The 25,134-nt window shown below is 39.1% G+C and overlaps 1 protein-coding gene across 1 annotated transcript in view; it reads left to right on the top strand.

Moving 5' to 3' along the window:
• Nucleotides 1-25,134, top strand: part of ror2 (receptor tyrosine kinase-like orphan receptor 2) — an 81,359-nt gene that overhangs the window by 38,955 nt on the left and 17,270 nt on the right. Inside the window, exons 2-3 of the mRNA XM_028462569.1 lie at nucleotides 22,156-22,218; nucleotides 24,486-24,779. Of these exons, the coding sequence (XP_028318370.1) occupies nucleotides 22,156-22,218; nucleotides 24,486-24,779 (357 nt within the window). The remainder of the gene's footprint in view (nucleotides 1-22,155; nucleotides 22,219-24,485; nucleotides 24,780-25,134) is intronic.

The following is a 25,134-nucleotide window of genomic DNA, read 5'->3' on the forward strand; positions in this document are numbered from 1 at the left end:
ATCCACACATCCACACACACACACACACACACACACACACACACACACACACACACACACACACACACACAGACCTCCCTTGCTTTTTAAGTTAGATATGCAAATTCGGACCATTTCACACCTGGTCGGTGACCCTACATGACAATGTGAGAAATGGTCAATCGAGTCCTCTGCTTGTTATACATGAACGATCCTCTCAAAACTCCCCAGTTTGTACGCCTCTTTTTGTGCCACAGTCAGCCAATTGAGCAACAAACAAGTGAAATCTGTATTACAGTTGATGATGCGCATATCCAATGTGAGAAGCAGTATTATAGCTAGCTCCTCTGCTTCCTACTCTTGTATTTTCTCTACTTAATTTTATTGTTGATAGTTTTTTTTTAGTTTTTTTACTTTTTTTAACAACTGTAAAGTGTTTTTGAAATGTGCTTATAAATAAAATGTATTATTATTGATAGTAAAGCTAGATTTTCGAGTGTGAAAAGCACAGTATGAGTTCTCACTTTGAAAAGGTAAATCTACGAGGTACACCATTCTCTAACCAGGTCCATGATTATTTTTATTAAGATATTATTTTACAAATTTGAAGGAAGTGCACAAGATGGACAGGCCAATAAGTGAAACAGCACTGTTTAGCTGATTGATTTTTTTGTGTGCAGCATTAGCTTTAGCAGCTAACTCATCACTTCTACTTTGGAGACCAAATGCGGAAATACTGAACCATAGCGAGAGTGTGAAAAGGCTTGTAAGGTGTGAAAAATTCCTCTCCCCCTCCCCTGCTGTGTCCTCCAGCAATGGTCACATTGCTTCATTTACAAATGAAAGGATGCTGATTGTTGGTGTCAGTTTGAGCTGAGGGTCTTTTGACCCATTGCCGGGACTTAGAGGGGGTCTGGAAAATCCTGGGACTTCTAGTGTTAAAGAACTGTTAATAATGATGTTTATGAAGATTTCATTTTTTTACTAAAGTTTTTTTGTGGAATACCCAGCCTCACCCAGACTCTGCCTACTATAGCCCCCAGGTAATTTGAGTTTGAGACCCCTGAAGTATGTTAACTGCTGGCTTGTTAGACTAACAGCCTGTTCATCCTCTTAAAGCAGATGCTTTGGTAATCATAACTCTGAGACACACACAAAGAAGAAAGTGACAGCCCAACTTTTGTGGCTGTTCACAACTAAATCTGTCAAGTTTATTTTTCACAACTGACAGCTCTTCATCATGCTCTTTTCTCAGTTTGGATGGGAGAAAATATCTGTGTATATGTATTGGTTTGAAGAATATTTTCAGTGTCCCTGTACCCTTTTTTCACAGCTGACTGCTTTTCTAAAGACACACACTTATCAGAGGGCTAATATAATGCAAATGTCGGAGCTGAAGCCCTTCCCCCACATCCATCTCTACAGCTTGGTACATTGTCTCTCCAAATGGCCAAACATTTGAAAGGAAGTGCCAGCATTTTATGAGATGGCTATTGTTGTTTTAACTCAGCCATGGGGATGAAGTTACCCGTGTGTAAACTGCGTCACTGATGAGGGCTAAGGGGTGGAAAGATGGCATCAAAGCCAGAAAAAGGAAATTCCATTGCTGGCAAATGATTCCATCTGACTATCCAGAGAGTGTGATGATACAGCAGTCCTCTCTGAAACACTGTTTCCTTTTCTTACATGTCTGTTTATGTCAAGATAACAGAGATGGACTCAGTATGACAAACATAATCACATCTGGACATAGTTAGTGTAAGACAAAAGCTTCTCAAGTTTCTCTGTAATGCATTATGAATGCTTTAAACCTTATTGCTGAGTGCTTTGACTACTTTGAACCCTTCAGTATTTCTACATTCTATATGTATGGAAAAAGGAAACTAAATAACAAACCTATTACAGTGGTTCTCAAACTGGGGTCCTGGTCCTTGAGCCATGAACAGTATATGGATACTGGACATGAAGCACCACTGTGTCACTGTAAAGTGCGACAGATGTCTCAATGGCTATGAAAAAAAAGTGAATCGTATTGGTACTCTGCAGTACCGATTTTGGTACATTTGTGAGTATTTACGTGGTTTGATGCTGGGGCGTGGATGGAGGTGGGGGTGTGGGTGTTGGCGGGGGGCCTTAGGGTTAGGGGTTGGGGTTGGGGTTGGTGGCGAGGTGTGCTGGGTCCTCGGCTCCTTGGGACTTTTTTCGGTGTGTATGTGGGGGGCGGTGGCTGCCTCTCGGCTTGGGGGGTCGGGGGCGTCTGGGTGGCTGTTCGGTTGTGGGGGGGTGGCCTGGGTCTTCTTGGCCCCCACTCTTTCTGCTGGCCTAGCTGCATCTTGGGCCCGGGGCAATGCTTGGTTTCGCAGAAGCGGTTCTTGCACATACATTGGTCTACGATGCACTGGCATGCCTTGGGCTGAGGAATGAACTTGTACTGGGCTTCCAAAATACCAGTTTTAGGTATAACCACTCACTTCTTCCCTCTGTTCACAGCCACCACCATTATACTTAAGCTTCACACTTGCCACCAGACTGGCTGAACTGATTACACAATACACTAAGCACAATATGCACAACTATAACATCACATCTCACACTAACTATAAAGCAGTTAACTCTTCCCCACCCTATCCATTTCCTACTCTGCCCCCCTCCCCCTGTCCCCCCCCCCCCCACATAGGTGTAACACTGCCCTCCCTTTTTATATCCTCCTTATAATAAAGTGTTTCTTACCATTCCTTTGGTAGGGCTGGTGATGGTCACAATTATGCAATAACAAAAATTATTTTATTTATTTGCAATATCAAAGCATGCATTGCCATACCTGTCAAGTATCCCGTTTTGGCCGAGGAACTCCCGTATTTTATCCCTTTCCCGTATTAGTATTTTCCTGTAAATTCCTCTGCCCAGCCTCCTGCAGGGACAGATTGTCTTGCACAGACAGGCCACAAATGATGGCCTTTCAAAAGAAAATGGTTAATTTTTAAACAAATTAATCTACACATACATTTTACAGCAGAACAAACCATGTTAGACACGTAAATACACAAGTAGCACCATGAAAGGTGTGCTATTCAATTATAATTTAAAAGTGCAGGAGCACAAATATGTACAGTGGGGCAAAAAAAGTATTTAGTCAGCCACCAATTGTGCAAGTACTCCCACTTAAAAAGATGAGAGGCCTGTAATTTTCATCACAGGTATACCTCAACTATGAGAGACAAAATGAGAAAACAAAATCCAGAAAATCACATTGTATGATTTTTAATGAATTAATTGGTAAATCCCTACAAACAAGCAAGATTTCTGGCTCTCGCAGACCTGTAACTTCTTCTTTAAGAGGCTCCTCTGTCCTCCACTCTTTACATGTATTAATAGCACCTGTTTTAACTACTTATCAGTATAAAAGACACCTGTCCACAACCTCAAACAGTCACACTCCAAACTCCACTATGGCCAAGACCAAAGAACTCTCAAAGGACACCAGAAACAAAAATGTAGACCTGCACCAGGCTGGGAAGACTGAATCTGCAATAGGTAAGCAGCTTGGTGTGAAGAAATCAACTGTGGGAGCAATTATTCGAAAATGTAAGACATACAAGACAGCTGATAATCTCCCTCGATCTGGGGCTCCACGCAAGATCTCACTCCGTGGGGTCAAAATGATCACAAGAACGGTGAGCAAAAATCCCAGAACCACATGGGGGGACCTAGTGAATAACCTGCAGAGAGCTGGGACCAAAGTAACAAAGGTTACCATCAGTAACACACTACGCCGCCAGGGACTCAAATCCTGCAGTGCCAGACGTGTCCCCCTGCCTAAGCCAGTACATGTCCGGTCCTGTCTGAAGTTTGCTAGAGAGCATTTGGATGATCCAGAAGAGGACATTGGGCGAATGTCATATGGTCAGGTGAAACCAAAATAGAACCTTTTGGTAAAAACTTGTCGTATTTGGAGGAGAAAGAATGCTGAGTTGCATCCAAAGAACACCATACCTACTGTAAAGCATGGGGGTGGTACCATCATGCTGTGGGCTCTTTCTCTGCAAAGGGACCAGGACGACTGATCCGTGTAAAGGGAAGAATGAATGGGGCCATGTATCATGAGATTTTGAGTGAAAACCTCCTTCCATCAGCAAGGGCATTGAAGATGGGTCTTTCAGCACGACAATGATCCCAAACACACTGCCGGGTTAATGAATCAGTGGCTTTGTAAGAAGTATTTCAAGGTCCTGGAGTGGCTTTGCCAGTCTCCAGATCTCAACCTCCAATCTTTGGAGGGAGTTGAAAGTCCGTGTTGCCCAGCAACAGCCCCAAAACATCAGTGTTCTAGAGGAGATCTGCATGGAGGAATGGGCCAAAATACCAGCAACAGTGTGTGAAAACCTTGTGAAGACTTAGAGACAATGTTTGACCTCTGTCATTACCAACAAAAGGTACATTACAAAGTATTGAGATGAACTTTTGTTATTGACCAAATACTTATTTTTAACCATAATTTGCAAATAAATTCATTAAAAATCCTACAATGTGATTTTCTGGATTGTTTTTTTCTCATTTTGTCTCTCATAGTTGAGGTATACCTATGATGAAAATGACAGGTCTCTCTCATCTTTTTCAGTGGAAGAACTTGCACAATTGGTGGCTGACTAAATACCTTTTGCCCCACTGTATAATTATATTACAATGGTGAAGCCTACCTCCGGAAAGAGAACATCACAGATGAACTGGACTTCATCTGTGAAGCTCAGTTGTGTTGGTGTTCTGTGCAGTACAGTCTTTAAGAATGCAAACAAGGGGGACTGGAGGCGGAGTCTGATGGAGTAGGACGTGCTTTTGGGGGGCTCCCGTGGATCTGATTTTTAAACGATTTCAGGGCACTTCTTTGTGTTTATGACAAGAAATTAGATTATTTTAAGTGTATTTTGTTTCACCGATAACCAACATGCCACCAAAACCTAGAAACATGAACAGCTCGGGAGGCGCAGTGTCGCGGCCTGCTATCACTGCCTCATCCTCGGCTCCTAGTGATCCAGCTCCGGCTCCACTGCCGCCTCTTCCCGACGTAGCTGGACCCCCACTGAACATAGCCACCACAGACTTTAAAGCGGATTTGCTCACCAGTCTCCGAGAAGAGATGGTAGGAGTATTTAAGACTGAACTGGCAACAGCTATGACCGATACTTTAGCCCAAATAAAGTCTGAGCTGCAAGCTGTAACAACGGAGCTCAGTGGTAGCATATCGGCTATCAGAGCGGAGGTTGGTGAGCTCAAGGGGACGGTACATGCTATGGAGGGCTCGTTAACTGACGTGACTTTGCTCCAGACAAAAGTCGAGAGCTTATTGACCCAGTTTCTTGCACTTGAAAGTAAATGCGAGGATTTGGAAGCGAGATCACGCCGCAATAATATCAGGATCGTGGGGCTACCTGAAGAAGATGGACCTGTTACCGCAGCCATGATCTCCACCCTGCTGAAGGAAGCTTTTGACCTCGAAAAACCCCAGTTGGTTGACCGCGCGCGCAGGTCACTTCAGCCCAGACCTAAACCTGGTGAACGTCCCCGTCCCGTCATAGCTCGGATGCACTACTGTGGGGACTGCATTGGCATCTTACATCGCGCCAGAGCCAAGCAGCGGATCAAGATTAAAAACACCGTGGTCTCCATTTTCCCGGATTTTACTGCCAAAACAGCCATGGCTCGCGCTGCTTTCAATGACATTCAACGGCAGTTAAGAGAAACACCAGATGTCAGGTTTGGTATACTACATCCAGCTCGTCTGCGAATCACAAGAGGAAACGTCACAAGAGAGTTTACATCTCCTGGAGAAGCCAACGTGTTTCTGAAAACTCTCAAGTAATCCCGGTCTGTCTTCATGACATTTACGAGTTAAGAATTCTATTTTACTTTGTTAAAGGTGGTTCTGAGATTTTTGTATTATTAGTTTTTTATTTTATTTTTGTGTTGGTTCCGTGATTTTTATATTATTACTTATTTTATTTTATTTTTGTATTTTATTATTTAACACGTCACTTTTAATACAATGCAATTCTGTTACACACATTTCAAACAATATTTTGCACACTTAAATAATGTTCTTGTTAGTAATAACCTGAATAGATATAACTTACAGTACTTTTGTTTAATGTATATCTGTATATATTTTGAAATATATTTGCCTTACAGTTTGATTATTTAGTTCCTCTGCGGGAGCCTCTCAGAGTTTGGAGTAGTATGAGGAAGGTTCTTAGGTCCATAGCCTTGAGTCTGTCTTTTTGGGGTTTGACTCCTAGTGGAGTTTGCACTAGCATCCTATCGTTTGGGGATGGGGTAGTGGTAAGTGTTTTGGGGGAGGGGGAAGGTTTCGGGGTACACTTGTTCATGTTGGTGTTTTTTCTTCCTTTTTTTTCCCCTGCTTCCTTTTCCTCTCTCACTCTCTCCCTCTTGGGGTTGGGGGTTTGGAATCAAGTTGTCCTTTTTGTGTTAATGTTTAATACACATGACTGACACTACAAGCTCAAATATCAGATTTATTAGCTGGAACATTAAAGGTTTAGGAAGTGCTGTTAAAAGATCCAAGGTCTTTTCTCATTTAAAATGTTTAAAATCTGATATTGTCTTTCTGCAGGAGACCCACATGAGAACAAATGATCATGTCAGACTGTGTTGTCCCTGGGTTGCCAAGATATTCCATTCTAGCTTCAATTCCAGGGCCAGACGGTTGCCGTATTGATTGGTAAATCTGTCCCATTCACTCACACCAAAACCATTTCTGACAAGGATGGCAGGTACTTGATTATCTCTGGTTTTATATCTTGAGTTCCTGTTTTATTAGTTAATGTATACGCGCCAAACTTTGATAACCCAAATTTTATGAATACACTATTTGAAAAATTGCCCTCTTTAAATGATAGCTTATTGGTTTTTGGTGGGGATATAAATTGTACAATTAACCCTCAGTTAGACCGTTCTAACCCTGGACCAGCTCATTCCCAGATGGCCAAGTCTCTTAGTCCTTTAATGTCCAGTGGAGGCTATGTAGACCCCTGGAGATTTCGTAATCCGTCTGGCAGACAGTACTCGTTTTTCTCACACGTGCACCAGACTTTTTCTCGTATAGATTATTTTTTTGTAGATGCTAAGCTTATGCCTAAGGTCTCAGATGTTGGGTACCACCGTATTACTATTTCAGATCATGCGCCTGTGTCTTTGGATGTACAAATATTGCTTAGTCCGAATTACTCCTCACACTGGAGATTCAACACCTCTCTTTTATCAGATGGAAAATTTGGGAACTGATTTCCAATGCAATAGATGATTTCATCAGCTTTAACCAATGTGAGTCGCAGCCTATCTCAATGGCGTTACTATGGGAATATTTAAAGGCCTATTTGCGAGGCCAGATCATCTCATATTCTGCGCACGTGAAAAAAATAAGGATGTCAAAAATCCAATTATTATTGACTGAACTTTAATCTTTAGACCAACAGCTTGCAGTCATCCAAACTACTGATTTGTTTAAACGCCGAGTTGCCATACAAACAGAGTTGGACCTTATTACTACCAACGAGGCGGAGCGTTTATTATTACACTCACGTTGTAAATATTACGAACATGGAGATAAGTCGGGCAGACTACTTGCTCATTAGTTGCGCCGTCAAGCAGCATCCCGATTAATACCTCGTATTAAAAATGATTCTGGAGCCCTGATGGAAGACCCTGCCCTTATTAATTCAGTTTTCTCCTCTTTCTATGAGTCTGTACAGTTCCGAATTCTCCTCTGATTCAACAGACATGCATGCTTTTTTCAATGATCTTATATTTCCTACTGTAAACTCAGAAGCACTTAATCAATTAAACTCAAAACTGACAGTTTGCAGAACTTAATTTAGCTTTACAAAACATGCAAAACAATAAAGCGCCGGGCCCGGATGGATTTCCGGTGGAGTTCTTTAAAACATTCAAACATATCATGGATACGACTTCTTTATACATCTCCATGTGCTAGCAGCATCACCAATAATGTCAGATCTAGATGTTTTCCCCTGAATAGAGGCTGCAAGCAGGGCTGTCCACTGTCGCCCTTCCTATTTGCACTCGCAATTGAGCCCCTGTCAATATATTTGAGGTCTGCACCAGACCTCACTGGCATTACCCGGCTACAAACGGAATTCAAACTTTCACTGTACGCTGATGATTTATTGTTATATATTACAAATCCTAAGACTGTTTTTCCAAACATTCTGTCCTTTTTTCATAGATTTGGCTCTTTTTCAGGATATAAGATCAATATATCAAAGAGTGAATGCTACCCTTATTAATAAACTAGCAATGCAAATGTGTCCATCAGATATTCCTTTTAAGTTTAGCCCCTCTGGATTCAGGTATTTGGGCGTCAATATAGTTAGATCCTTCAAATCTCTTCATTCTGCCAATTTCTCCTCCCTGTTATCTGAGATTAAATCTGATTTTCAAAGATGGGCTTCTCTCCCCCTCACGTTGATTGGGAAAATGAATACAGTAAAGATGAATGTTTTACCGAAATTTTAATTTTTGTTTCAGTGCCTGCCCATTTTTTTACCAAAACGGTTTTTCAAATCGATTGATTCAACTATTTCACATTTTTTGTGGAACGGCAAATCACCTCGTGTCAGGCTAAAAGTACTTCAAAGTTGAAAATTTGATGGTGGCTTGTCCTTGCCTAATTTCCAGTTTTATTACTGGGCAGTGAATATATCTAGGATTACACATTGGTCAGGGTCAGTTGATCTTCCCTGGTGTAATTTGGAGATGCTGTCCTGTCCTGTCCCTTGTCATCCCTCTCTGCATTATTAACTGACTCTGTTTCTGTCAACCTCTCTGGCCTTACTTGTAACTTGGTGGTGATTTCTACTCTTAGGATTTTTTTTCAGTTTCTGAGGCAATTCAAATTTATCGATTCTACACCTTTAACACCATTGTTGAAAAATCATAGGTTCAAACCCACATTTACTGACCCTGTTTTTAAATCATGGCATGATAAGGGATTGAGGCGTTTTAAGGATTTCTACAAAGACGGGGTTTTTTTGCTCTTTTACGGATTTTTCGCTTGACTTTAACCTACCGCCCACTCATTTATTTAGATATTTCCAGATGAGAAATTGTGCCAAAGCACTATTTCCTGGTTTTCCTTACCTTCCTCCTGAGCAGCCTTGGACTGAACTTTTACGATTAACCCCCTCACAAAAGTCAATCATCTCTAAAATATATAACATTATTCAATCATATGATAATTATTTAACCACAAAAACAAAAGAAGCCTGGGAGAATGAACTAGGAGTGGTCTTTGACCAATGCTGGTGGGACTCTGCGTTGAAACTTATTCATAAGACAACTATCTGTGCTCGTTTGACACTGATCCAGTTTAAGGTTTTGTTCAGGTGTCATTACTCAAAAGCAAGGCTTGCTCGAATTTTTCCAACTACCATAGACATTTGTGATAGGTGTGGTGGATCGCCCTGTGATCGTGTACACATGTTTTTCTCCTGTCCAACTCTAAATACATTTTGGAAAATCTATTTTAATACCATGTCTAAAGTGCTTTCAAAAAACATTGATGTTTCTTCTCATGTGGCTATTTTCGGTATTCCCGAGAACTACTCCAACTATTCAGCTCTTCACCTGCAGATTTTAGCATTCACATCTCTCATTGCCAGACGGCATCTCCTCATACATTGAAGTCCCCATCCAGCACTCAATGGATAAATGAGGTCATGTCTTTTCTGAAAGTTGAAAAGATTAGATATTCCAAGAAAGGTATGACTGACAAATTCTTTCAAAAGTGGCAAAAAAAGAATGCAAACAAATTGTCCTGTCCACAGTGCAGATATAGGCATATCTGCACTGTGAGGCTATAACTTGAACCCAAGTTCATCAGAGCCACTGTTGTTTTTTAATGGGGAGGATTTGATTGACATAAGCACCTAAATGTTCACAGACTGCTGTCTGGGAGAATAGAACCCAGTGAGACCAATGTGTTTGAGACATTCCCGTTAGTGATCTTCTGCTTTGAGCTGTTGGAGAGTGAAAGTGAATCAGGGTGATGAGCAGGTGAAAGAGACACATCAGGTTTTAAGTGGAGCAATGTTATTTAGAAAAATATGAAGGCAGGCCAAGTACCAGGAGCTGGTGGACAGGAGGCAAGACAGGAAGACTGGATTTGCAGGGCGGTCCCTCTGCAAAGCATTCACAGTGCTGGGCCTCACTGGTTAGCCAATGAGGAAGGCAATTAGGGCTGCAACCGATAATGCAGAGAAGGCCACAAGGTGGCTTTGGATAAAGAGGGTAGATCCGTGGGCAAACACTGCTGGTGAGGGTGTCTGATGTTGCCAAACACGAAACACCCAGTGACACCGGGTTACATCACTGATGATGTATCCCAGTGCATCTGCAAAATGTTTTTTTCACCAATGAAGAACCACGTCATTAGGGGTCGAGTGGCTGTTGGGATGCGTGACACAGTTAATACAAAAAGAGAGAGTGTCCAGGTTAATGTCCTTAATATTCTGAATGGATACAATATGTGGGAAGACAGTTTTGTTCACTGACAGGTTAACATTAAATGACATAAGCAAATGGTCAGAGAAGAGGAGGACATCAGCCTTGCAATTAACAGGAGAGACACCAGAACAACAGAGTATGTCCTTTAGAATGAGTTGAAAAGTGAATATATTGCTAAACACCAAAACTCAGGCATAAATAAGGCAGGAAGTAAATTTACGAGTCAGGGAATGGTTGGGATTGCCAATGTCGATATTAAAATCACCCTGGATTAGGTGGCTCAGGTGGTCTTCTGATCCCGAGGTTGGGGGTGTGATCCCAGTCTGTACCTGTCCATGTGTTGAAGTGTCCTTGGGCAAGACACTGAATCCTAAGTTGCTCCCAATGGTTTATTAGCGCCTTGCATGGCGCTAATAAACCATTGTGAATGGGTGAATGAGCTGATACTGTGAAGCGCTTTGGGACTACCTTGGTGGTTATAAAGCGCCATATATCAAGTCCATTTACCATTACTATTTACCAAAATGTTAAGAGTTGGACCAGAATCAATCAACAGCACTACTTAAGACCCAAATACTGTATGACAGCAGAAAAAAATGGTTTTTGGTGTTTAGTTACTTTTCAACTTTAGTTGACTTATAAGGGAGTGAAACAGAGGCTATAACTTGCTTTTGGTAACGCTCCAAGCATAATTTTAAGACATTTTCTCATGAAATACTTTCATGGCCACTTTAGTTATTTCACGTTTTTTGTCCTTTCTGATCATAATATCAGCCATTATGAAATAATGCTTAGCCTGTATGAAATCAGTCTTTATGATACAGGTTTAGAACAGTGTTAGAGTATAATCTTGTACGTCATGACCATAAGATCATGAGCACCTTTAATCAAAGGTTTGTATTTGCACTGCCACGGTTTTCATAGAATTATCTCTTTTGGTTTGGTTCCTCAAAAACATTTGGGTTTTTGGGCCCCCGATCAGCTCACCAGTTTACCTACATTAATTATTACCAGATTATCTATACATTTTATAAATATTTATAAGGTTTTATTTGTATGTTTACCTTTCAACAGAGTGCTACAATGATAAATGTTAAAATAATAAAGGTCCTGCTATGCTGTGGGGTCAAATTTTAAAGTGCAGGTACTGTGTACCAATGCATACCAGCCCACTTAAAGCCCTGAAAACAACATGAAGTAAGTAGGGAGAGATAGTGTGCGCTTGCGAGAGAGAGAAACGCCTCTCAGTCACAGCTGCTCAGTACAGTAATGGTATATGGCCTAGGTTCCCAATGTGGGGTACGCAAATAGTCATGGGGGTACGTGAATAGAAGTTAAAACAGTGTGACAACATTGGAAACTAGAATTTAAATTGAGCAGCAGTCAGGAGCCTCCATACATTGCCACAAATTACACATTGGCCTCTGTAAGACTGCCCTAGTGGTGAGCAAATTAATTACATGGCCATTCACCCTGCTCTTGCATAGTCTTACGTAAATCTCATTGATTGAACAAACAAATGTCAGTGTAGGGCTACATTGTATATGACATTACATTTTTAATGGTTTTTTCCAGTGTGCAGGGGTAGAAGTACATGGCTTCAGCCAGTTAAACATCTGGAACCACTGGTTTATGGTAATGTGCATTCTGGCACTATTGCTTCAGATTGGTGGCTGTTGCTAGTAATTGTATGAAAACTTGATCTAATGTGTGAAAATGTTCCTGTGTATGTTCAGTAGCTGAGTCTGTCATGTGTGTCCATCTAATAGCGGTCTACAACATAAGATGCGGAAGCTCATTAGAGACGCTCTGCCTGTGCGGCTGAAGCTTAGATAATGAGCAGTGAGTACATTATGGCACATCAGGCTTCATGTACCATATATGTATTGTTAAAGGGCAGCAAATGCTGTGTTAAAAAAATTTGGATATTAGCAAAGTTTTAGGTTGGAGGATGAAGCATTTTTAGACATCAACCATAGAAACTTGCATTTTCACAAACAAACTTACACATACAAACATTTAGGAAAGTACAGGGATGGAAAGTGTTGGTGTGTCAGACAGCCCTCAGTCAAAAAGCTCAGGAGATGGAGCTGTGGCTTGGCCTCCCCCTCTCAAAGGGCCCTTTCATAGTGCAGGCAGCAGTCTTTTGGAATGCAGCAGTCGTCTTGTTCTCTGAATGGAAACATACACTGTTCTCCCAATGTTCCTCCTTTTTTAAGGCAATGGTTGCCTGCGATCAATAAGAGTATTTGCTGTTCCCAGACATTAATATCAGCTTACCTTTTGTGTTATATAGAAGTATTTTTATATATAATATTACATATAATACTACGTATATGAGGAAGTCTATGATTTTATTACTGGTGTAAGCTACCTATTAGAATACCTGGCACAGATGCAACAAAAATTGTAAATTAAAGTGTCACTCACCTTTCATGTTTGTTCACAATGACTTTTTTTTAAGGAAATCAATAGTTTCACACTCAACCACAATTGTAAAAGGACTTGATTTATATAGCACTTTATAGCCACTGAGATAGTCCCAAAGCGCTTCACAATATCAGCACATTCACACTTACGGTCACACACCAATGGGACAGAGCTGCCATGCTAGACACTAATTAACCATTGGGAGCAACTTTGACACATAGACTGGGATCGAACCCCCAACCTCAACAGAGACAACCCCTCTACCACCTGAGCTACGTGGTAGAGTCATGTTGTAGAGTTGAGGGGTTCATTTCATACTCTTTTTTTCACTAAATCAATGTCTTTCGCAAACAAAGTGAACAGTCCCCAAACGGTCTCAAACATATCTGGTCTGCCTCTCTGCATAAATGGTATTTTTCCAGAGGTAAAGCACTGAACATCTGCCTCATCAAAAAGTAACATTTGGTCCACTTGTCTTTTTCCACATTAATGCATTTGGTTTTTTTTTTCTACCATGCAAAAGGGACACATTTACCAATATTTAATTACTCTTGTTATATTTTGGATCTGTGGGATCTGTTGATCCTAAAATAAAAAAAAGGCAGGTGATGTGTTTTGATTAACGCAAGAAAGACACAAATGGATACCGAGGAGGTGAATCGAAGGCTGACTTTTGGCACATGAATATAAATAAAAAATGCACAAATGACTTGTTCTGGAGCTGTGTGCTCACAGGTGTGCATAAGTAGAGAGCAGGTTGCTGAGTTGTATGAGTTACATGCTTGATGGCAGAAGTGCAGTGCCGCATGAAGCTGCTTGTCATGTTTCTAGTTGTATGCAGAACGAGGGGCTATTAAATAAAGCTGAGTTATTAAATACATTCGCCTCGGATGATTATTCTACATGTGCGCACAGGGATTTGAATAGAGATCAGCTTCAAGATGGGTTCAGGCCGTATTCTGTAATTTTTTAACTTCTTCAAATGACATCAATTGGAATCAATGCTCAAGTGAAGTGAAGTTTTGGCTTCCTCAGATAAGGCTATACCAAGACACTGCATTAGGCTCTTTCATTAATGATTTCAACTCAAACCACACTTTGATTGTATATTGTAACTATCAGATTGACAGATTGTTTGATTAAAGTTCAGCTGAAAATAGATTTAGCTGTTGCCATACCTGTTTTTAGACAACAGAACAAATAATCCCAAAACCATTCAAAAGTAACTTTTACACTGAGTACATTTTAAACAAGCTATTTTTTTTAACTTTTACTTAAGTACATTTTTAGACCAGTAGTTTGACTTGTACTTTAGTCCAAGCATACTAGAGCAGGGCTCTAAACTAACTAATGTATTCTGTTTTTTTTAATTTTGCAGAAATGCTGTACTTGAATTAAATTAATAGTAGCATAACCAACTTAGCATCTGCATGCATTCACCCCATGGAACTAAATTCAGAGGGTCCAGCTCTTAGAGTGGGGTCTCCTAACCCTCTTCCCCTGGTCAGGGGTCTGCAACTGTTACTCTACAAGGAACCATTTTGCCTCATCTCACCCGGAGCCAAATTAATACCTTCTCAATGAAGACAATGCAGTGTATTAAATTCTATACAGTTAAAATTATATAGAATAATGTTTGATTTAATTTGATGTAATTTATAATGATCATTTAAATGGAAACTTAAAAACAGTTTAAAATAAAATAAATTGACATCAAGAAATAAAACAGTATCTTGCATGTTCAAATTAGTTTACATGAGCACAATGTTATATAAAGAAGATTTTTTTTTTCAATTAATGTATTTGAAAGGCTACAAAAATTAACTTGAACTTTGATAACACATGATCATGTGGTCAACACATGCTAATTGCTAATTTCTTGCCACACATAAAACATGCATATTTAACCTGCACATTGGTGGTTAAATGAATCTGTCCCCACACAATTAAAATCTCTATTTTCTTCCAGAATAGTGTTTTTGTTGGTTTAGTTATCTTACCAGGGATTTAAAACTTAAGGTTTGCCACAAATGCAGGAAAGTTGATGGTCTGTAGATGTTGCAGGATGTGAAGTAGGAAGGTGCTGAGTCATTGCACAATGTGATTTATTTTAGGTTTACAAAATGTTATATCTTGATTTTATTTGTCAGCCTCTGTAAAAAAAAAAAAATATGTATATTTATTTCAATAGTTTTTTTAAAAGCTATAGGGAGCCATTGCAAAAGAGTCAAAGAGCCACATTAGGCCCCAGAGCCGCAGGTTGCAGATCCCTGGCCAGGGAGAACCACAGCTGAACATCTGGCCTGGCATCATAGTCCATCAGTTCTGGTTCCTCCATGTTGATGAGCGTGTACGTTCTATCACTGAGCTCGGCACGTTCTTGCTTTTTACTGCTGCTCTCAATGTGAGCGCGCTCTCATTGAAGAGTTTGTTATGCCTGGCTCCGTTCGCGGAGCGCGCGCACTCTAAAGGAGCACATTTATACTCGGCGCATTCACCGTTGCATTACCCCACAGCCAAGTTGCGTGAGCGGGCACCGTCTCCTCACCCGCAACGCTGAGCAAGAGAGAGAGAAAGAGAAGTGCACTGTGTGGGATGTGACGAAGGGCTCAGCCGCTCCGTCCAAAATAAAAGGTCACCCATGTGCACTTGCACGGATGCGACCAAATAGAAATTTCACTCGCACACACTGAAAAAATATTCGCAAATGCGACCAATTTGGTCGCAGTCTCGAGCCCTGTAGAGGCTGCCTCAGTCGTTGATAATTTGTTGTACTCTGCTCTCAAGAAGATTAGTTATTTTTCTGCTGCAGGATTTCTATTTTTGAAAATGTTCTTTTGTAGAATTATTATTCCATATTCCAGCTTCTGCCTTTTCTGGCATGTTTCTATAGATTTGGATGAATGTTTGGATGGTGTAACAAATGATGTGCCCCTTTAAATGTGTCTTAAAAAAGGTATCACCAACATGGTGATCACAGGCACCTGTCACCAATGAGCTCCAACTAAAATGCGATTTGCATGCCAGGCTTCAAACTCATGAAGAAAAATACAGATTGCAGATGTAGTCAGTGCCATAGCAGAGTTTTTGAGTTAAACTAACCATCTTTAAAGTTTGTCTCTGAAACTGAAATTGTCACTGAAACTGAAATTTTCTGTGTATATACTGTGTGTGTGTGTGTGTGTGTGTGTGTGTGTGTGTGTGTGTGTGTGTGTGTGTGTGTGTGTGCGCGTGCATGCGTGCGTGCGGGGGTGTGTGGTGCTGCATGCGACGCACTCACTGGGGCCAGGCAGCTGGAATTTTTCTAACTGAAACACCTGGACAATAAAAAGTAACTAAACCCCTGCTTTCTGCTGACCTGCCACTAGGGGAGTAATTAAAAAAATGCCTTGATTAGGGGCTTTACTCCTTGAGCCGCTAAGACACGCTGCACAGTGAGTTCACAGCTGAGATGTTTCACGACGACACACACAAGCTTGACATGAAGCTCACACATAGCCCTACAGACACTATAGAACTCAGGAGCAAACAGCCCCTAAGTTCTATACTGTATATAGCACATACACATAAACCAGGAAGACGCACACAGTGCACGTCTGCACACACGCAGAGAGACAGGAATACGCACACAATGTGTCTGTACATGCACACATAGCTTTATGAACCCTCTGATTAGTGCTGAATCTGCTTTTTATAGAAGCACAGAGTCCAAAACATCACAGCAACTGAAAGGAGTTCCACATTGGAGTTGTGAATCAATGCTCACTGGGTTGTGATCAGAGGAAAACTAGTCCCTCCTCCCTGATTTTATAGAAGAGGCAGGGTCAACCGTGAAAGTTAGTGACGCACGACCAATCTAATGATCTGTCTCAGCCAATAGCAAAATGCAATTGTTAATAGCTGGTCAACTTTTAGAGGGCAGTCACTCTGACATTTTACAACTAAATATGCAAAATGAAAAATACATTTACTCAAATTTTAAAAGCTGGACTTGGATCAATCAACAGCACTACTTAATAATACCCAAACAGCAGAAAAAGATGAGCTAATACAGATAATTTATTAAACTTTAATGTGTCTTTGCATCTTGGTACAAAATTATCTATTGACCGATAACATTTTTAAAACTCAAATGTTTATTTATTGACATTGTTGTATTTAACTAGTAAAGTGTAATAGAGCTAGCACTTTGTGGACCATTTAATTGATTAAATGACAATTAGTAGTTACCCAAACTGGGAGCCCTTTCAAAAATGTCTCTGAGTGTTACTGTCTCGTAATATCGCGTTCCATTCTCCTCTTGCTTTTCACTAACCCTAACAGGTCAAGATTAGTGGCCGCTATCTCTAATTTATTTTCCATAACCTACAATCTTCAAGTTGAACCAACAGTTTTGAATGTATCTTCCAGAGAACAGGAAGGAATGCTACATTGCAACAATCAGTTAGTGAATTACCACCAATGTCCCCTGCCACCCACATCTGTGAGGCACATGCTCTGTACCACAGGCAAGGCAGCAGCCACTGCCAAGTAGATCTCAGCTAATAGCAGAGCTGTACACTGTTGACTCACATGTATCGTATCCTGCTTAACTCGTAGAAAGAGCTGGGTCCAATCAAAACGAGCTGCCAGTGTATTTATTGCACCGATTCCTCACAGAGAATGTAAACATGTCCTGTATAAAAGAAAGAACCCATCACGTTAGCATCACAGCCATAAAACACTACCACACAGCACCTTACTATTGTTATCGGATAGCAGATCTCGTTGACTCACTCACAGCATCAATGTCCGTTGGTCTAATCATGTAAGATAAGATAATATATCCTTTATTTGTCCCACGAAAGGGACATTTGCAGAGGACTAAATGGTGGTCCGTTATACACTCAACATTCACATACCTGCACACTAATACTTGTGTATTTTTGTATCTTTTTGGATTAGTTGTGTGCATTTCTGTTGTCATTTGATGTATAAATATTTATTTTGTGTATTTTGAGTCATTTTCATATTTTTTGTTGTTTGGTGTATTTTTATGTAATGTTTGTATTTTGGAGTCATTTTGTGTACTTTATGTATAAATATTGTTTAGTTTTTTGTTTTATTTTACTCATTTAGTATATTTTTATTATAAATACTGTGCGCGTGTGTACCTCCATCTCCTCCGTGCGTTATCTCTCACACACGCGTCATGCACATAATGTGTGTGTGTCTACCTCTATCTCCTCCGTGCGTTATCCCTCTCACACGTGCGCGCGTCATGCATATAATCCGTCAGGTTGTTGAGAGATTTAAAAAAAAAAAAAAGAGAGAGAGAGAGAGAGAGACCCAAAAGTACCATGAAAAATAAACCTTTTGCAACACCAAAGCCGCAACTCTCTCTCTTTCTCTCTAAACCGCTCTGTGTGCATTCACCATGTACATCCCGGTGTAGTGCAAGCACATGCATCAGCCTTCTGTGTGTGTTTACATTGTAGCTGCTAGCATCTTAACACGTAGAAGAAACACACACCCTTGCGCAGAACAAATGTTGATCATAGTTGAGCCGTGTTGTGGACCCATCCGCTCACAAAAACGTTACATGCCTCTGTCTGAAAAAGCAGATAGTTTGTGATAACGTCGGCTAATGCTAGTATATCAGTGTGAGCATGGCTGCTCATACGCCCCTCCGGTCTAAACTGCAGTATCTTCCTCTTTCTCAGTCGTGTGTTTGCAGTCCGTGTCTGCTTGGCTGTGTGCGCAGCGATTGGCTGTGTGCGCAGCGATTGGCTCTGGCTGCACATGTGACTCTAGTTCGGGTGAGGAGCTGTGCAGTGAAATAGCTATAGATGGTGCGCTAGCGCCCCCTCACACCCTGAGGTCAGAAGATGAATAGGTTTCACTTGCCGTGCCATCCAGAAGTGAAATAAAATTAAAATAAACATTTGGAAATGACCAAATTACTTTAAAATAACAGATGCACAAACTCGGGGTATTTGGAAGCCGTTGACCAAGTTTCAGGTTGAGCAGGCACCGTGTCGGGGAGATATTTGCTTCACACACACACGCACACAGACCTTTCTGTCTTTTAGAGATAGACTAGTACAGTGCCCGTCGGAAGTATGCATTCATGCGGGAGCATAAGGGGTATAATTGCGTATTTTTGTATCTTTCTGTTGTGTTTATGTGCATCTTTTGTCTAATTATTGTTTTTGTTACTCATTTTTATATTTTTTTTGTTTGATGTATTTTTCTGTAATGTATGTTTTTGGAGTCATTATGTGTATTTTTGTATCTTTCTGTTGTCTTTTTGTGCATTTTTTTGTATAATTATTGTTTTTTGTTGCCATTGCAGTGTGATTCTGGAATATTTTTGTGTATTTTCGTATCTTTTTTAGTGTAGTTTTGTGCATTTCTGTTGTTATTTTGTGTATTTTTGTATAAATATTTAGTTTTGTGTATTTTGAGTCATTTTCATATGTTTTTTGTTGTTTGGTGTATTTTTCTGTAATGTATATTTTTTGGGGTAATTTTGTGTGTTTTTGGAGCCTTTTTGTATATTTTAATGCATTTCTGTTGTCATTTTGTGTACTTTTTGTTTAAATATTGTTTAGTTTTTAGTTTTATTTTACTCATTTAGTATATTTTTATTATAAATACTGTGTGTGTGTGTGCCAGCCATCTCCTCCGTGCGTTATCTATCACACATGCACGCGAGCTTCTTGCACATAATCCGTCGCAGGTTGTTAAGAGAGAACCGGTAACTAAGGTACGCCTGTTAAGTCAACTATTCATCATGTATGTCTATACTGTACACCCCCTCGACTAACAGAGAAAGTTGGTCACACCAGTGCCACCACTGGATAAGTTTGTGTAGAGCCCTGATTATAATAAAGATAAAGATACAGATATAATATTATTAGTGAAAATAGTAATAGTAATAATAGTAATGGTCATATTAATAATAATAGTAATAATAGCAATAACAAAGTAATATAATAAGAATCTAGTAACAATAATATGATAAAAAACAATCTGAAATAATGATAAGGTAATATGATAATTTAGCAATGCTAATAATACAATGACAATAAATATGATGATAATATAGCAATGCTAATAATACAATGATAATAAATATGAAGGTAATGTAGCAATGCTAATAATACAAAGATAATGATATGGATATAGTATTAATAGTGAAAGTAGTCATAGTAATAAAAGTAATGTTATAATGATATTAATAGTAATAAAATAATATACTGTAATATGCTAAAAACTATTAAAGATAAAAAAAATTAAATAATTATAAGGTAATATAATGATAATATAGCAATGCTAATAAAATAATGAGAACACCAGTAACAATAATAAAAATATTAATAATGAAAAAGAATATAATGGTAATTATAAGAATAGCAATAACTTTAATACAATCGTAGTAAAATTAACGATAATAAAAATATTAATAATGAAAAAGAATATAATGGTAATTATAAGAATAGCAATAACTTTAATAAAATAGTAGTAAAATTATACATTAACAAAATATTATAATAAAAATCCAGTAACTATATTACAATAACATAAAATAATAAGGTAATAGCAATAATAAATATAAAATCAGAATACCAGTAACTATAAGAGAAAAGAATAATAAAAAAAAAGAAGAATAGCAATAACAATAATACAGTAGTCGTACGATTAGATGGAGATAATAATAGTGAAAGTAGTAATAATTGTAATGGCTATAGTAATAATAATAGTAATAACAGCAATAACAAAATAATGTAATGAATACCAGTAACTATAAGATAAAACAGTAATAAGAAAGACTAAAAATGTAGTTACGTCATTCATCGCTCTGTCTTTGGCTGCAGCAGTCGATGCACTCGAGCACCATGTGATAAGCTTTAGCTTAGCTTTCTTAACTGCCGATGCCGACATTAGAACTACGTGCAACGGACTTTGTGGGTTTTTCCGGGGATTCGCCTTTTGCGCTATAAAGGGCGCTCTGCTACGGATAAACAAGCATGTTTACTTACCAGAATAGTACGTCCCACAAAACTGATTAACGCCGATAGATGAATAGCAGCCGATTCACAGTTCATCTGTTTTGCCTTCAAAATGGATACCGAAAGTCGTCTCAACTGTGATCAAAATGGATGCTGGAAGTCGTCTCTCAACAGAGGTGCACTAGCGCCCCCTCACACCCTGAGGTCAAAAGCTGAATAGGTTTCATTTCGGGGCCGTCCAGAAGTGAAATAAAATTAAAATAAACATTTTGAAATGACCAAATTACTCCAAAATAACAGATACACACACTTGGGGTATTTGGAACCCGTCGACCGAGTTTCAGGTCGAACTCGCACCGAGTCTGGGAGATATTTGCTCCACACACACACATCCACACAGACGTCCCTTGAATTATAGTATAGATAGAGATGTCATATTTTACGAAAATACACATTTTTTTTTGAAACATATATTGTCACAACCCAAATCTGTGCCACCTAAAAACATTTGTCACAATGTTTCAATCAAAATAAACATATAACTTATAAAGTGCAGCATCATGTACCTCTACTAAGTCACTGACTACATCTGTAACTTTAGAAGGAGTTCACTGGTGACAAGAGCTCCAGAACAGTCCTGAGGGCACCTCACATGACCCATGCGGGCTACCTGATGCCCGTGGGCACCAAGTTGGTGACACTCTGGTCTAGCGTATCTTGCGCGTGTTAAACACAAACCATCAGTGGTGCTTTGTAGCATTGTGGAAAAAACACTGTGCCTTGTTTGACTAAATTATTATTCTGTGACTAAATTAATCAAAAATATAAATGAGAAAATGTCTTTTCACCAGGTGTTCTCTTCTTAAGATGTGGTGGTTAAATTATGGGATAAGGGGAATAAAGCTTTTGTCAGCAAGAGCCCAACTTGCTGCTCGATGCATGGGTGTGCAGAATGCGGTATGTGTTGGCCTTTGTGCTCACAGTCATCTGAGCCAACAAATGTTTATGTTCACTTGTCCTAAGCTTCTCAAACACCGTGGTAAAAGCATCAGATGTTTAGCCCACCCATAAATAGTCTTTATTATGTTTCTTTCATGTAGCACTTTGTCATGTTTATAAAAGTGTCTGTGGTTCTACGACTGGCTTCTGGGTCAACCAAAATTCTTATTCAGCTTGAATTTAAACATCTCTTTCCTCTCCTCTCCTTTTCCCACAGCAAACCCTGCAGATAAAGATGGGCTGCTTGACACACAGAGTGTTGCTGCACCCACAACTGAAGGTAAATGTTTCTTATGCTGTAACACACTGAACTGCTTTTTATCTATCTGCTTCTCGTATTTTATTAATAAAATAGGTAATTATACAGTAGCTTGTTTGTTTTATCCAGACAATAATACTTTTCTGGTGCTTTAGATCTTTTTTTTAAATTGGTTATGTAAGAGCATTAAAACATATATTTTATCAATTAATGTTAGGGACCAAACTTTTGCTCAGAGCTGTTTTACGTCTACAGTTGGCAAAAATGTAATTTGATGCCTTCAACTAAGTGATACAACTTTATACGGTCATGAGAAAAACTTACGAGACCATATGAAAGCCTGTTTATGTTTGTAGCATTTTTGATATATGGATACTTAATCTCAATTTTAGCAATCCTGTGAGGTTAAAATAATATAACTAAACAATTAAATATGAAGTAAAGACTCCAAGAACTTCTGAAAATGTAATTCTACAAAAATGCAAATTCTCACTGAGGAAAAAGTCAGGACACCATGCCCCCCAATAGCTCGTGTAATACCCTTTGACTGAAATAACTGCTGTGAGATGCTGTCATTGGTTTGAATAAAGTTAATTCCACTCCTCAATGCAGAATTATTCCAGCTGGGAGTTATTTGAAAGGTGTCTTGCATGTACAGTTCATTTCAAGTCACCCCACAGCATCTCAATGGGATTAAGATCTGGGATTTGACTCATCCCTGACTCTCCATTTATTTATCCTTTTTTTAAATTTAAATTTTTTTTTTTTATCAGAATCTGTTTTAATTCACCAAGTATGTTCACACATATGAGGATTTTTTTTGTCCTTTCTTTATTATTACTTGCTTAGATTACTTTAATCTCTCAGTAGTATTAAAATTTAGATTAAAAATCATATTAAAAATGCGACAAAATAAACAGGTTTCATAGGATGTCCTAATTTATCACGTGACTGTAGATGTAGTATATTAAAGCATTTTATTGGCATGAGTCAGTGATTATCCTGAAATTAAACTTCTCTTCAGATGCCTAGGACTCAATGCATTACCATTTCTAAGATGACGTTTTTGCTGATATTTGGTTTTCATATAGATGGTTTTAATTGGTAAATGGTAAATTAACTGGATTTATATAGCACTTCATAACCACCGAGGTAATTCCAAAGCACTTCGTAAAATCAGCTCATTCACCCATTCACTCACACATTCACACACCAATTAAAATGAGTTGCAATGCATGGCGCTAATCAACCATTGGGAGCAACTTAGGGTTCAGTGTCTTGCCCAAGTCACACATGTCGACTTAAAAATTATCATTTTTGCTCAATTGACACAAAAATTGCTACAGCGCATCTCCAGATGGTCATACAAAAAGGATCCACACAGATTTTTGATTCATCAAAGTTTCACTGTAACAGTAATGTTAACATATTCTTGCTAAATTGATTTTCATTGTTCATTTAAAAAGACAAAATTTAGAAGAATGTTTGCTGATGTTCTAAAAATTTTAGTTTTATCTCAAAAACTAAATTTTTTTTTAATGCATTTTGCTTCCCTGCTAATAATTGGAAATAAATCATTGTTAAAAAAAAATTACCAACATCATCATGCTGTCTAGGTGCAATTTATGTATTTTGGTTTTTTATAACAATTGAAATCTGCCTTTAAATGCTAACAGCTGCTGTCATGCACATAGATCATTGGCTTAGTTAATTTGTGAAGCTACATGTGACATTTCTAATGTGCTAATTAGCTCTGTGACATAGAAGATGTTGCATCATGAAATAGTTGTGGATTAATTATGTTTTTGACTAATCACGTAATGCGCAAGAAGATTTAAACATATGTACAGCAGAGTGGTCTCTTGCTAATTACCCAATGAACTCAGTGAGAAAAAGCATAATCTCTTCTGCCAGAAATTGTGGAAGGTGTCTTCAGATCCTGCTGCTTAACAGAAGGTTTTCCTTGCTGCCATGATGAATTCATGTTGGGTGTGGGACACATATGTATGTGTATATACATATACAGTATATGCATATGTGTCTATCCATAAATTGAAGAGTCCGTCCTTAAGACTGCTCTACTGTAAAGTGTCTTGAGATACCATTTGTTATGATTTGGCGCTATACAAATAAAAGATTGATTGATTGATTGATTGATCACCTTTGTGTTACTTTGCGTTTGGTTTATAAGTTTTTTTCTTTAATAAATAAAAAAAGGCACTGCATGTGCTTGGGATTCTAATGTTATTACATTTTCTTTTATAAAACGTCAGTTTTCTGTCTTCTAGCTCATGGTCACTTTTTGCATTTCCTGGAGCCAGTCAACAACATCACCCACTTTCAGGGACAGACAGCCACATTGCACTGCAAAGTGGCCGGAAACCCTCGTCCATCTCTCCGCTGGCTGAAAAACGATGCACCTGTGGTTCAGGAACAGGGCCGTATAACCATCCGCAAGACGGACGCTGGATCTAAACTGCGCATTCAGGACCTGGACACCACAGATACAGGCTATTATCAGTGTGTAGCCTCCAACAGCCTAAAAGCCATCACTGCCACTGGGGTTCTCTATGTCAAACTAGGTAATGCTAATACTCATTCATAATATTGTATCTATTATGTGCTAATTTCTGCATAAAGTGTCCATATTTAACATGTTCCTTTGCACCACTTTACACTGGTCAGCCTAATATTTTAACATATAAATTCTGTAAAAAATGCAATATTTTTGCCATGACACCTGTGACTGGATCAGATTATCTCCTAAACTATGTATCTCTAAAACTTTGGCTGTTCCTGGTCTACAGTAGTTAATAGTAGTGTTGTGTTCAAGACCACACTATCCGAGACCAAGACTTGCCAGAGACCAGAATGCACTGAGACCAAGACAAGACCAAGACTTTCGGGAGCCGAGACCGAGTCAAGACCAAGACCGAG

This window comes from Gouania willdenowi, chromosome 12 (genome assembly GCF_900634775.1).
Source record: "Gouania willdenowi chromosome 12, fGouWil2.1, whole genome shotgun sequence".
NCBI lineage: Eukaryota > Metazoa > Chordata > Actinopteri > Blenniiformes > Gobiesocidae > Gouania > Gouania willdenowi.